This window comes from Ammospiza caudacuta, chromosome 1 (assembly GCF_027887145.1).
Source record: "Ammospiza caudacuta isolate bAmmCau1 chromosome 1, bAmmCau1.pri, whole genome shotgun sequence".
NCBI classification, from domain to species: Eukaryota; Metazoa; Chordata; class Aves; order Passeriformes; family Passerellidae; genus Ammospiza; species Ammospiza caudacuta.
Window position 1 is genome coordinate 55,286,556 of NC_080593.1, and position 14,444 is coordinate 55,300,999.

General features: G+C 34.6%; 1 protein-coding gene across 6 annotated transcripts in view; it reads right to left on the reverse strand.

Annotated features, from left to right (window-relative positions):
• Positions 1 to 351: 351 nt before the first annotated feature.
• Positions 352 to 14,444, reverse strand: part of LRRFIP2 (LRR binding FLII interacting protein 2) — a 56,313-nt gene continuing 42,220 nt past the window's right edge. For 2 of the 6 annotated variants that reach the window (XM_058801317.1, XM_058801326.1), the window contains 10 exons: positions 12,979 to 13,149; positions 12,600 to 12,692; positions 10,535 to 10,627; positions 7,094 to 7,195; positions 6,712 to 6,844; positions 5,605 to 5,654; positions 4,048 to 4,168; positions 2,995 to 3,074; positions 1,981 to 2,085; positions 352 to 1,238 (listed from right to left, as the gene is read on the reverse strand). In XM_058801317.1, the coding sequence (XP_058657300.1) occupies positions 1,128 to 1,238; positions 1,981 to 2,085; positions 2,995 to 3,074; positions 4,048 to 4,168; positions 5,605 to 5,654; positions 6,712 to 6,844; positions 7,094 to 7,195; positions 10,535 to 10,627; positions 12,600 to 12,692; positions 12,979 to 13,149 (1,059 nt within the window). In that variant the 3' untranslated portion in view covers positions 352 to 1,127. The remainder of the gene's footprint in view (positions 1,239 to 1,980; positions 2,086 to 2,994; positions 3,075 to 4,047; positions 4,169 to 5,604; positions 5,655 to 6,711; positions 6,845 to 7,093; positions 7,196 to 10,534; positions 10,628 to 12,599; positions 12,693 to 12,978; positions 13,150 to 14,444) is intronic. The other 4 variants (XM_058801343.1, XM_058801334.1, XM_058801361.1 and 1 more) reach the window with 2 other exon arrangements.

Below are 14,444 nucleotides of genomic sequence, written 5' to 3' on the forward strand. Positions count from 1 at the left end.
GAAAAGTTCAACACAGGGGCAGTGCCACTGCAGGTGCTACTGATGTCCTACTTGTGATGTGCCAGCTCAAAGAGTCAAAGTTCTTAATAGTATTCACTGTCTACAGGGAGTATGCCATAGACAAAAAACCACACCATTCCAGAAAATACCTTCTTCCTTCTGCAGCTCCTCTGCTCCATGGCAGTACTGTCAAACAGTAGCAGACTAGGTTAAGAAAAAAAAATTCAAACTCACTCTTTCAAAGGCAGAAAGATACTTGTTAAGAACATGAAGATCAGATCTTACTATTCTACAGATTTTGCTCTGTCCTGTTAGCATCTCCACATTCAAAAGAAAACACAAAACACCCAGTTTTGGTCAGTAAAGTGTCCGTTTAATAAACTCCTTAGCCATATTTCTCACCCCCTTCTTCCCCTGTAAAATTTCAATTCGTACTTAAGCAGATGACACAATCTGATGGCGTACAACTTCAGTTTTTAAATTTCTGCTCTTAATGCTTAGAGTATCAGGGGCTAGTATTTGACAAAATTACAGAGAAGTCAGATGTGCCCATGCAAAAGAAGCTGATCTTTATATACAGTCCCTATTTTTTCTTATAAATTTAAATATTTTAAAAAATGTATTTTCAAAATGTATAAAGTTCAGGGAATACCCCAAATGTATCTTAAAATAAAATGCTTTCTGGTTTCAAAGGTTATTTCAACAATGAAGACTAAATTGCACCAGATAAAAGGCACTTGTGCTGTGTGATGTCTTAGGCAAGTATATGTTAGTTTCATAACAGTGTCTTGAATTCATGCAGCTGTCTCTGAGCATCAAGCATCATTAAAGCAGCCAAAAGAGATCATGAGTAAACTTGATTCCACAGTTGTAAAAACATACAGCATTGTGCTCCGTCTTTGACTCTAGAATCAAACACTACTGAAAAACTGCTGTCATTCACATGGGAATTCAAACTACATTTCATTCTCTCATAAATTACAAAAAGTATGTCATTTAATTATGAAACTAAACCACCAGTGAACAGCTCAGTGTTCAAATAGTTTGTGCCACTGAAAGTCTGTATTTATAAACAAGCTAGGGACTAGTTATTCAAGGAGCAGTGCATTGTATTTTCAATTTCCATTTCACTGTTGAGATAAAAGCGCAGTCCTATTTGCTTTCATCTTCTCCAGCCTTTTCATTAAATGGCTATTGGTCATCTCCATTTCTTCTATCTTATCCAGTGCTGTTCTTAACTACAAAATGAAAAAAAGTTATTATCACTCCAGTTTATTTGGACCTTGTGCTGTTCTCAAGGTTGGTAAGAGGAATAAAAGTATTATGTTTCATAAGAGTGCCACAGATGTTAAGATATAACTTCCATTACTGCAGGCAGATGAAACAGAATGAACTGTTAAAAATAATTATGAAGCAACTGAAACATGAAGTATATTCATTCTAAAAGATCTAGGTACCTGCAGCCTCCCATTACAATAAAGAAATTTACCTAGAGCAAGGTAAAGTATTCTCCACCATTATTACTTGCATACAGATACATATTCCCATCACAGGTAGCAGGCATCATGCTAGTGGTGCAGCAGCTCTTAAGCAAGAATGATCAACAGCTCAGTTAAATACAGCTTCTTCCCAGAATCCTGTGAGATCCAAGCTGGAAAATTCCCAGGCTGTCACTTGACTTAGGGACCACTTATCTCTCTAGCAATATTTTATAGGACTACTTTAAAATATTACAAGCTATCACATTTAGAAAAAAATACCACTTAGATGCTTCCTTTCAAGGAAGTACAGCAGTGAATCATAGTTAGCATTACTTTAACATGCTAGATGTCTTCTGAATGTTATATTGAGACTTGAAAGTCATCTTAAAAAACAAAAGATGTAATCAAAGATTACAAAAAATCAGAGCTTGGAGGCAAAAGACAGAGCAGCTTAAGACAGAAAGGAACATACAGCTGGAAAAGAAACCAAGTTAGTTACCTCTCGCTGAAGCTTCCTTTTTTCAGCTTTGAGTTCATCTTCTACTTTTTCTGCATTTTCTGCTGCACTTTTATACCTTGCAACCTGTCCCTCAAGTCGTCCAATCTGCAAACCCAAACAAGACAAAAGGAATATAACTCAGGTGTTCCACCTGGAGTTCACCTGCCACCAGCTGCTCTTCCAAAGACACAGCTGAGAAGACACAGAAGGTTAAAGAACTAAGCAGAGAGAGAAGAACTGGAATACAAAAAAATCAAGAATTGGGAAACACATGGGATTAAAAATGAAAGCAGAAAGTTGAAAAGCAGAAACTGTATGAAAAGATGTAAAATATAAAGCAGACTGTTATCAGGACATGATGAAAGAGGTCTTGAGCCCAAGCAGAGTTCAGCAGTAAGGAGAGGACTTGAGACAAAGCCTGATTGCAACCTGCAGATGCTAAAACCCACTGGCTGGATTGTTCTATGTACAGCTCCCTGCTACCCCTAAATCCACATGATAGGCTACTAGACTGAATCTGTGCAAAAGAGAAAAGATACGCATCTGTGATTTAAATTACCATCTTTCATTTAATTCTTTAAGTAATTAGCTGTAATTCAGTTCCTACAATACAAAAGTATGGCAGATTATAAAGAAGAACTGAAGCTACTAGTACAATAAAACCCATCTATGTAACTTAATGACTAGTAAGAAAGTTGTACTGTGGAAGATACAAAATTTACTCTCTAAAGCGAGAGCTATATCTCTATGAAAACAATCACTCTTTGTAAGTCAATAACATGATTTTATAGCTCAGCACCATAAGATTTTATCTTATGGTTAGGCTGTGCATAGGTACTTAATTGCAGTGCCCAGGTATTTAATTGCAGGAAATATGAAAAAATGTGGTGTCATTCTATGCAAACTAAATACCAAACAGTAAATCAAATTATGAAATGTGCTTTCATGGTTTTTGTTGAAAAAAGTATTGCAAAAGTGTGCAGTGTAATAACAAACATGAAAAAAGATACTTACATTTTGTTCCAAAGTAGTTATATCTTGTTCAGCTTTTGAAAGCTTAAATTTGTATTCACTAATTTGTCTGTTGGCATCTCCTAGACAAAAATTGACATAAATATATTTGTCAAAGCAACTCTCTAACTCCCTTTTAAATAAAATTCATTAAAAGACCATTCTATTGAGAAGCCCATAGCCAGGATCATAAAGAGGTAAATGTTCTTTCAGCAATCTACGAGAGTATGGAAAGCAAATAATTTTCTTGTATTTAGAGAACACAACTACTGTCTCTATAAAGTGGGCATTAAATTTCAGGTGCACCAATGAGATACATACCTTTTAAAACACATGTTTAGATCAGCAAACTAATTCCTTAGAGAACAGAATCAACATAATAATCAACACACACTGCAAAATCCCAGACCACAGTAAACATTCAGCAGCATTCAGCTTAGACATTTGTAGTAATATTTGAATAAGGAGCACAAGGCTTGAACCTGACAAACTCTAAGGAGCTTTGCAAATTACTTTGGTGTAACATTTGAGCCCTCATACTGCCAGTGCTTTCTTCATGTTCATTATATACAACCATACTAAGTGACAGTCTGTCAAACGAGTTTTCAGCTGAATAGCTTGCTTGAAATGAAAAGCATCTTATGCTTCTATGAAGCAACACTAAATATTAAGTTAAAGAAATTTTCATGTTTTGCTTCAGGACAGCAGTCTTCTAGATTAGGTTTCTATATCAAAGATTGAACAAAATCATCCCATAGAATATGTATTTTAAAAAATCTTATCTGAAATTCTGTTGTCTAAAAATTGTATCCAAGTAGTGTCACGCACTCTAGGCACAGTTATCAACTGAAAAATAACTTCCCAGAATGTTGTTCTTCAACACTGAAAGAGGCAGATTTTGAAGGTATTCTGCAGTAAGAATTCCATGCAAGGACATATGCCAACAAAAACCTATCTGCTCAACAATACAGTCACTCATACCACTAGTGCACAACAAGAGGAGCTGGAAGTCCTCTCTGCAAGAAGAATAACTTTGAACAGTAACCATATACCTACTTTGCATTTCAATTAGCTGCAAGTCAGAACCATTCTCCAAGTCTATTGTATCTGGATTCATGCTATCACTTTTAGAGTATTTCTGTCGTTCCTCTTCTAACTGCATCTTCAGTTTTCTAACCTGAAAAAGGAAGTGTTTCTTTATGAAAAAAAGACTCCCAAAGTTCAGTAGTTGTGTATGTAAATGTTCAATGGTAAAAAGGCAGAGTAGTCTTGAGATGCCACTGGCTGAGAAGGTCCTGTAAACAAGAATAGCAGAGCAATGCAGGGGAGTCAGTCCCCGAGGTCTGTGGCTGTAGAGCCATCCCCATCACTGGGCAAGTGCCCTCTGCATGTCAATGCACAACCCAAGCCCACCAGCTTGGTCAGTACTGCAGGGATATCTGCACAGTGCAGGAGCACCTTGTAACTAACACAGCTCACTTTTCAGAAGAGGAGATGGCATTAAACTCCGTTTACGGATTTCTTCTACTGTGTATCTTTCCCACTCTAAACACACACAAAGATATGAACACTATCCTAGTGAGTTTACAGACAATAATCCATGGCTTTTTCAGGGGGTCATCTCTCATACTCCCCCTGGAAACAATGGTCCTAGGCAAGTCGGTAGTGCACATTAGTCTTTAATAATTCAATTTCATGCTACAGCAGCTGTCTCTCAGTTTTTCCAGTAGTCAGGGAACATGGATTTCTCAGCTATGTGCCCTGCGTATGGGCATTATGAAAGAAGTAGCAGCTAGTTTTTGGACACTCTTACAAAAATATTGTTCTACAGATTAGCAGTATGTGAGTTAAATTGCAAAACCCCCATTCATGATACAAATCAAATATATAATCAGTGATTTTTAAATTATACAGTGATAAATATGTGCTTACATATTTGTATACATTTAATACTATAATTTATTGGCAGTCCAAAAAAGTATCTATACTATAATTAAGGTTCATTCACAGCAAACCCAAATGTTGACAACAATGGTTTAAATTTGCAATGTCTTCAACTAAAAGAGCAAAAACTGTAGTATTCTTAACAATTCCTCAATGGCTATATGTTTGCTTGAGACCTTTCTTCTCAAAACAGAGCTGTATTTAAACACCATTATTTTAATATTAATTTTCTCTGAGTTACCAAAATGATCAATGAAGTAGTATCACTCAGCAATTTTGAAGAAAATGCCACTTGAGTTTATGAGAGTCTAACTGTACTGACTTTAATATTTCTGCATAATACAATTATGCAGATAAAAGAAACTAAAAGAAAGAGCTTTAAGGATATGCACTAATAGTAAAGTCAGGAACAAGTTAGATTTCAGCTAACCAGCTAGTGAAATGAAATTTCTTTACCCACCAAGATCAAAACCCCCTGGATAAGAACAACATCAAGAGGAACTGCTAATTCCTGATAGTCAGTGAGGTAAAATGAGTATTTCATTTTGCTTTAGTGATTACATATCTGATTAAGCACCTTTGTGCTGAAAAGTTGTTTATTACTTACATATAAATAATCTGCAAAATGATACACAAGGGTCTACTTCTGAAATGAGTAACTTATTTTACCTGTGAGAGTAATTCCTCCTTTTCTCCAGCCAGTTTTCGTAGCCTGATATCTAAAACCAAAGAATCCAATTAAAAATCAGAGAAATCTGTAACTAAGAATATGTTTTTCATAACTTTTTTGTTCCATTTCAAATGAAATGCTCATCAAGGCTAATAGCACTGGGACTGCAAAACTTTGATATCTCACTAATAACACAAGAACCTTCAGTTAATAGCAGAAAAAGGGAAAAATACATCATTCACAATGTTTATTAGTATAACAATTCTAAAAGCAAGACATCAGAGTTTTTAAAATAGCAAAAGAGTTTAGCAAATATTTCTACTTAGTCAAAAGATCAGTAATGACTACAAGCCATTACTGCAATCAAGCAACACTGTGCTAAGACTAGAGCAGCTCCTTAGAAATTGTAACTTTGACAGAAATGAAGCATAATATCATTTGTACTGGGAGGCTACAGCAGAAATATGTATCAAGTCTAATTTCTGTCAATATAAAATTATGTAACTATTATATATTATGTACAAGTATAATTCAATTATATAGAGGGTTTTTTTCTACATGTTAACAGAGATTTACAGAGGATTGACCTTGCATGCAATAACTTGCTCAACCTAAAGATAAAAGCAAGTTAAAGTAACTTAACCCGGAAACCCCCAATAAGGGTGTCTGTTGTCCCTATCATTTTCTGAATGCTTTTAAAACTTCTTTTTCTAATGAATGTGATGGAAGACTGCACTTGATGTTCTTTCATTGATTACATATACCTCTAAAGAATTATTTTCATGAAACACAATGGAAAACATACTAATCCAAAAAACAACACTTTTAAGCAAGATGTTTTCCATCAGTATTAAAACAGAAACTGGACCAAGAGAACTAATCCATTTCAAACATCTACGCACATATTTTTTCTTACTCAGAAGACAGATACATCTGTCTTTTTAGTCAGAACAAACAAAAACTTAAAATCAATCCTGAAAGTTGTGTAAGCACATATTCCAGAAGCATCACAGGCGCTTGCACCTGCAAATGTAAGTCACACTCACTGTGAACGAGAGGAAACAAAGCCCTCAAAAACTCTATAAAGTATGCTACGATACTTTTACCTAGTGGTCCTTCTCCTGCAGATTCCAAGACCTGAGCAGCTTCCTGGGACACAACTGTTATTGTACCAACCACTGATTCATGGTTTAGATCACCATTTGGTGTGCCATCTGGAATTATAACTAATCCATGTTTCTAAAAATGCAAAACAAAAAATAAACTTGTCATACAACAGAAGTGCTAAAATATAAACCAACAGATAAGTTTTTCAAGAGCTTTTCAAGTTCAGTGAAACAATTAAAATGATACGAACCATTTGTCCTACCCTAAGGTCAGGTTTTCAGAGTGCACAAGAATAGTAACCATTCTTCCTCCTTTTTACTGACCTTGATTTCATGCCCCATTCCTGGATTTGTTACTGTAAAGTAACTACTACCAACATACCTGTCCTCTCTTCATTGTTTCCTTCAGGTCAGTCAACTCCTCTCTGAGCTCATCTCGCTCATTCTTAATGCAGTCAAAGTAATCTTTCTGTCTTTCTAGGGCCTGGGCTCAGGCAGATAGCAAGAAAAAGAATGGCACAGAGAAAAAGCATATGACAGACAGCAGAAAGATTTTCTACAAGTAAATGCAAATAGCTCAATACAAATAAAGAAATTAAAAGCGCTTTTTAAATATGTAGTAACATACATCTCTGATAACTGCCTTCTACAAGTTGCATATCTAACTTCATGCTGCATTTGTTATTACTTTTTTTTCCAGACAAGTCTTAGCTTTTTAAGGTTTTTTTTATTCAGTGAATTCTATTTTTTAGTAAATTTTGATAAACTAAATTGAGTACCAAAAGAGTAATTCTTCTTCATACAGGCACTCTGCAGCAAGAAATAAAACTTGCTGTAACTCAAATGGCAAAGATCCTAAAACATTACATCTATTGAATTAATTTCTCTGCCTTTTATAAGGAACAGAAGTAGAAATCATACATCATGGAAGACCTTGAATGTATCCACTCATGAATAGTAGTTTATTTACTAGTTGCTTATGGGTTACAACACCATTTGCTAAACCCAAAGCAATCAGTTTTAGAGAAAAAAAAAGCAGCAAACACCAGTAGCACTATTTTAGACAAAAAAGTATGGGAGCTAGAATGTGGGTGTAGATGGGTGTGCCTAACTAAGCTGGAGAGGTTATTGGCAGTTAGTTGGACACTTCTACTTGACTGGCCAGCATGCAATACTGCATTAAAAAAAATCCTCACCACATAGCAAGTGCCAAAGTATACGGACATTTTGGCCAAGAAAATTATCCAACTAAACCCTATACTATGCATGAATGTGTAGGAATAGACTGATACTATGAAAGAAATGAAGGTGTACACATTTGTACTGTACATGCCTCATGTAACTTCAGTATGCTGAATTTTAATAATAATCTAGAATCTGCATACTAGAGCAATATTTTAAAGCATTACCAAGTTTCAACAGAAAATTTTGACAAGTGCTGTTGCACTTGATTTATTCATATGTAAATGTAACATTTAAAATAAAGGTAATTCAACATGAGTGAAAACAGTAGCAGACATCTTAATTTAAAAATCTGTAAGATGTCCTTTTATTTCCTAGCACACACTAGATCTCTAACTACATTATAAATAGCATGAAGAACCTTAATCATTACATAATTTTGTGCTCTACTTGAAAGACACATACATCTTTTTAATTTTTAAAGAACGGTGGAAGAGATGGAAAGGGAAGTAAGCTCACCACTTGAGAGAATGGACACAGCAGCCCAGAATCACAGACAGAGATTGTGTGTACTTGAGAGTGTCCTGTGATGATGCTGACCTTCCCCAAACATATTTTCTATCCTTACCCCCAAATAACACAAGTGTTGGAAATCAGAAAATTCTGTTGGGGGAGGAAGTGAAACCGATACAACTATGTATTTCTACCTATGTAGATCTAAGTAATCATTATTCAAAACCAGTAAAAATCTTAATGTTTGTACAGTCAGGGTTTAATTTAAAATGACATGGATTTTGCAGAAAATCTAACTCTGGAATTCTTCTGTTGGGGCAGGAAACAGAAATCAGGACAACAAAGTTCTGCAGACAGATTTTACCATACTTATATGAGCAAAATCTGATAATATGCCAGAATCCAGAGATGTCTGTAATCCATTTTTCTAAATATTCCAAAAATCTCAGTAACTTTTATACCAAATTCAGAGCTGCCATTACTAAATGAAAAGCTGGAGCCACTGAACAGTGGAATGACTGTATATTTCAGGAATATAACCCAACGCTGTAACTCAGTGTCCTCAAAGTGATTTAATTTAAGATCAAATATAACCACAAATTTCAAGCACTGTAGAAACAGGACAACATAAGAAGGCAGGTGTAAAACAAACTTGTGCTATTTTGTTCTGTTTGCCTCCTTTTATTTTCCTGACACAGCTAAAATATCTTATATACATTGTAAATTTAGGTTACAATTTTAGTTTTAAACTACATTGTGAAGCTTTGCAGAGACATCTAAAGCTGGAATAGAGTAAAAATTAGCAGTAGGAGGAAGAAAGGCTCAAAGACTGTGAGCTAAGAAAAGTATGTAAATATTTTTAGGTATGAGAAAGAAAAGAGTGGCATTTTTACATTTTCTTTTCTAAGAGAGTTCAATTCTGAGAATTAAAAAAAATAAACTAACTAGAAAAATAACCAGTTATGGTGTTTACAAGAACACAAACTTGCAGGGCAATTTTGGCTAAAGGAAACTACATCTATCTTTCTTGTCATTCTGGCTGGTAGGCATATTTGAATATCAGATATACTCATACTGATTCTGGCAATGTATTTGAAAGAGCACAAAAATATTGCACAAATTGAGACGGTCCATTATACAAATGTGAGAGGTAAGTATGGAAAGAATAGGGTAAATTAAAGATAAAAAGCTTTCAGAAGAATGTTCAGAGAATTTTACAATGATGAAATTTTTTTGTGATGGAAGAGAAAGACTGAAACATGAAAAAAATAAGACAGCCTAGTTTTTGAACTGGCCACCACCAATTAAAAGGCAACTTTTCAAGGTGACTTGAACTCCAGCAAATAAAACAATTTTCAAAGAAATCTGCATATACTGAAATATGGTATAAAATTCAGGTAGAGAGAAATGACCCCTGAGCTGTCAGGAGGCAGACAATTCCTTTTTAAAGACAATTCCTTTTTAAAGATTGCCACCGGCAATCTACTTGTGTCCCTGAACAGCCTCAAGTTCAAAGACATGTAGTCATCAGCAATGGTCAGGCTGACTCAGTTCTATGACTTCTGCCTGCCCAGAAGCAAAGTTGACAAACCCTGCCTGACCTACATTAGCTGCATAGGATCAGCACAGTTCTTTCTGTACCACCCTCCTTCCTACACAGGAACCTCATGGATGCTTCTCAAAAGGTCACTTACAACCATTGTTTCAATTATGATTCTCAATACTCGAACTATTTCATGTGTCATTATCAGAAAACCAGCTTGGTTCAGTGTTGCATCCAAGCTAACCAATTATACAAGGATCAGAAGTGCAATACAGGAATGCACAAGTTGGTTGTAGAAGTCAATTCAAGATCACATCTTTTACTACTAGGCATGCCATCAAAATGTTGCAAAAAATATTGTAAATTTGTATGTGTAACAGTTCATGTTACAGATTTAATTAGTCCTCCTGATCATTATTCAAGTAAAGTGTGGCTCATTTCTGAAGAAGAGAAAGACTGCAAAATATTTTATTCATTTAAGTTCGGAGTGGCCTTAATTTCTTTGGAGAATTCCTTGGGATGTAGAGGGCATTCATCTACTTCTAAATTTAAAAAAATAGCTTTCCTCCCATATTTCATTCATACCCCTATTTTTTTATCTTTCCAATTAATTGTCTCCTGGAGATCAAACACTTCCTTGGTTATGGAGTCTATATTCTCCTGCATACGTTGATTCGCCTGTGGTAAATAGGATGAGGGAAGAATAAAAGAGGAAAGAGAAGTAAGGAAATGGAAAAAAAATCCCAAACATTAAAATAGATAAAGGAAACTAAGTAATAAAAGTCAACCAAAGAGTTTATGAGCATGAAGTTACAGAAACAGTGTGCAGTTTAATGTAATATATTTCTCATTAATTCATGCAAGAGAATGGTATTGAATTCTATTCAATCACTGCAGTTGGGAAAACTTACTGCAGCTAGAGTTACTTGTCTTTAGTGACTGTTCCCACTGCAGTCTGTGGATAGAAAAAATTACCCTGCTGTACTTTCCAGATACCTTCAAGTCCTCTTTGGAACTGAATATTATTGTTAACAATTGGTTTTATTAATTTTTTGCAAAATAAAATAATCTTCTTGAAAGTATAAAGAAAGGAGTTTGAATCAAACATCCAGGAAGCAAAAGACAATTGCTGACTGCTTTCTGATACTATATGAATATGTATCAAGTGCAGTCCTACTTTTTTAGCTGACTATCACTGCATTTTGTTGCTTCCCCGGCAAACATAATTAAATGCTTAACTATGAAGATGACGTAAGAATTTTGAGGGCTAGAGACAACTTTTTTCCTTCTTAAGGAGTGAATTTGATTTTACATCTGGGAACAGAAGACAATGTCTTTCATTAGTGTTAACAGATGAGGAAAAGACACAATAGGTGGTAAATATGAGTTGAACCTTCAAAGGGACTGAATGTATTTGTGCCTATTTGACACATGCTACATTCTACCAAAGTAAACACTCCAGAAAAATCTACTGGATATTCTTGGTTCATATACTTAAACCCAAGCAAAACCCCAAACAAGAATATGCAAAGCTGTTCTTTAATTCTCAGTGAAGTCAAAGATAACAGAGCAAGCAACAGAGCCACAACAGAACTTTTTAGGGCTTTTGGTTGTCAGCATTTGTGCTAACTCAAAATGCTGATACTTAGGATAATCTTAATCCTTTTCTTCTCCTATTAAGTCCTAGCAACTCCAGTTCATGAAGCATAATACTTCTAAAACAGAACAGGGACTTTTCAGAAAACATTTTGAGTTACAGTACCTACCACCTAGAGAGCACAAGAATATAGTAAAAATAAAGGATCAATGAACTGTTACACAGCTTTTGAAAATGACAGTAGGACACTTTGGTCTATACACCTAAAGATAATAAATTTTTACTGCAATGAAGAGATAGTGGGAAAATTATGTAATAATCGAACTACAAGTTCCAACTAAAATAATTGGGAAATGGGCACCCAATATACACTGACAATATACATTCATATATATATATATATCTTTGTGGACCATTTTAAAATGAAGACTGATAATAACTCTGGGATTTCACAGTGGGTCGATTTGTTTCCAGAAACAAAAGGGAAAAAGGGAAAAAGAACCAGGTGAGAGGGGAAAAGAACACACTGCACACCCAGCAACATGGTTGTGGCCCAATAACATGCTGACCAGTATTGCTGTGTATTATGCTTGATGGGTAAGCAAACAAATATTCAGTATGGTAAACTTCAATTGTTGATACTCATAAAAATCTGAAATAACTGAAATGGAAACTTTTGGGAAAGGCAAAGAATAACATTTGGTATTATCCATGCATCAGAACTTTTAGCTATGGAAAATTATTTTGGCCACACAAATATTAATTCTGCCCTCAAAACAAAGAAAAGATACTTGGAACATTCATGAGAGAACCACAATTTCTCACAAGAATTAAAGGCTTTGCAAGATGTAACACATTTGATAACCTTGCAGAGACATTTTCAGCTTCATAAATTTAGGAGGATCAGTAGCTTAAATTCTACACACTAAAACAAGATAAATTATTCCTTAAAAATGCAAGATAGTATTTAATACTGTTTTGTGCATGATTCCCATTCAAATCTTACACCACATTTATTTGCACAGGTTCTAGCCTACACTCATATGAGCATACCTCTATCAATTCATCTCTCTGTCGAAGGCCCTCTTTAAGTTCATCCAGCTTATGCTGCAGAACACTGCAGTTATGTTTCTGTCTTTCCAATTCCTGTATTAAAGAAATCAATTATTTATATTTATTTTGAGTTATGTAAGAAATTGTTGTAAGGATTTGAGAAATTATACCTACCAAGTAGTTCAAAGACCACTGAAGTGGTCTAAATAAGTTGTCCAGACACTTAGTACACAGAAGATTTTATTTAATAAACTTTAGAGAGAAGAAATGCCATAAAGACTTAAGCCCAATACTAGCAAGTAAAGCTACTCTGAGTATTTTCAACTGTTCTTACTAAGTAGTCCAGATTTCTGTACTTTATAATTAGAAAAAAAAATACCTTTGTCTTCTCTTCATTCTCCCTATAGAACTCCGCTATCTGTTCTTCTTTCTCCTCAATAACATCCTTTAAAGTATCCACTTGGTAAATCAAATTGTTTTTCTCGTTGTCTAGTTGAGCATTGGAAACCATAGCTTTCTTATACTTCTCTTCAACTTCAGCTAGCGAATCCTACAGACAGCAAAAAAGTTGGCATTAGTCTAACTTTTTGATGCATTGTTATAATGTTAAAATACCACCATAATGTTAAAGTATGAGATGTTAGACATTAAAATTATGCAACCATTTTTGTTTATAAAAGATATTCTTTAGAGATAACAAGTAACAGTTTAGTTCCATTATTCAACTGCAGTCATACACAACAATGAAAATTTATCATTACAAAAGCATGAAAAATACAAGACAATATTCCACTTGCATTTTCTACCCTGCCACATTCACAGCAACTCACAGGGATACAGTAGTAATATCACAGCTTCACATTCTAGTGAATACCATGTATCTAGTAGTGATATCATTACTCAAGGCATGCATGAGAAAACAGCTCAGAATGAGGCAACAAAACTAACAGGGAGAACGCAGACAATTAAATCAGTAAAAGAGACCACAAAAGTAATTCCAAGAGTAGCTTTAACTTAATGCTTGTTATTTAAGTAGTGCCCTATGACCTTAGATTCGAAACTTTAAGATAGCGACATTATTCCAGTAAAAAGGACTCACTATTTGAACAGGTATTTTATCTTTGGTTTACTTACTAAATTTTTTTTAAAAAAGCATGTAACTTGTTTCTTTACCTAAAAGTGTACCTTGCTATTCAGCCTCTTAGACAAATCTCCCCTATTCACCATTTTATCCTGTTTTTAGTTATAGTTTAGGTTTTTTGTCAGAGTTGTAACAAATGTCAACCATTTAAACAGTCAGAAAACTATCACTTCAGGCACTTTTAAACATGCCTTTATTTCAATATGCATTATATAGGGGTTGGGACTACATGGTCTTTAAGGCCATTCCAACCTCTTAACATTCTATGATTTAAAAATAATAAAAATTGATTTTCAGAGTCCTAATTTTAGAATTGAAAAAGAACTATTAAGCTAATCCCTGGACCAAGTAGATCTAAGTCCTAAAAATCTCCTTGTACTTCATGTAATCTGTTCCTTGAAGAGATAAGTAGCATTATCTCCATTTTTAAATATTTGTATTTTGACAGTAGAAGCACTAGCACAGTAAGGGCATGAAGCTTGGGTTTCCAGAAAATAGAACACTACAATTAATATATTAGGAGGGAAGGTGGCAACAAGCTAAGTTTTCAAGAAAATATTGAAGATCACTATCTGTTAAACAGTAAAATTATGCAATCATTTTTGTTTTGGAATTATAGTCATGTCTTCTCTATAGAAATACCAAGTCACAGTTCAATATTCTGCTATGAGAAAGTAAAAAAATTGCCTATCCCCAAACACTAC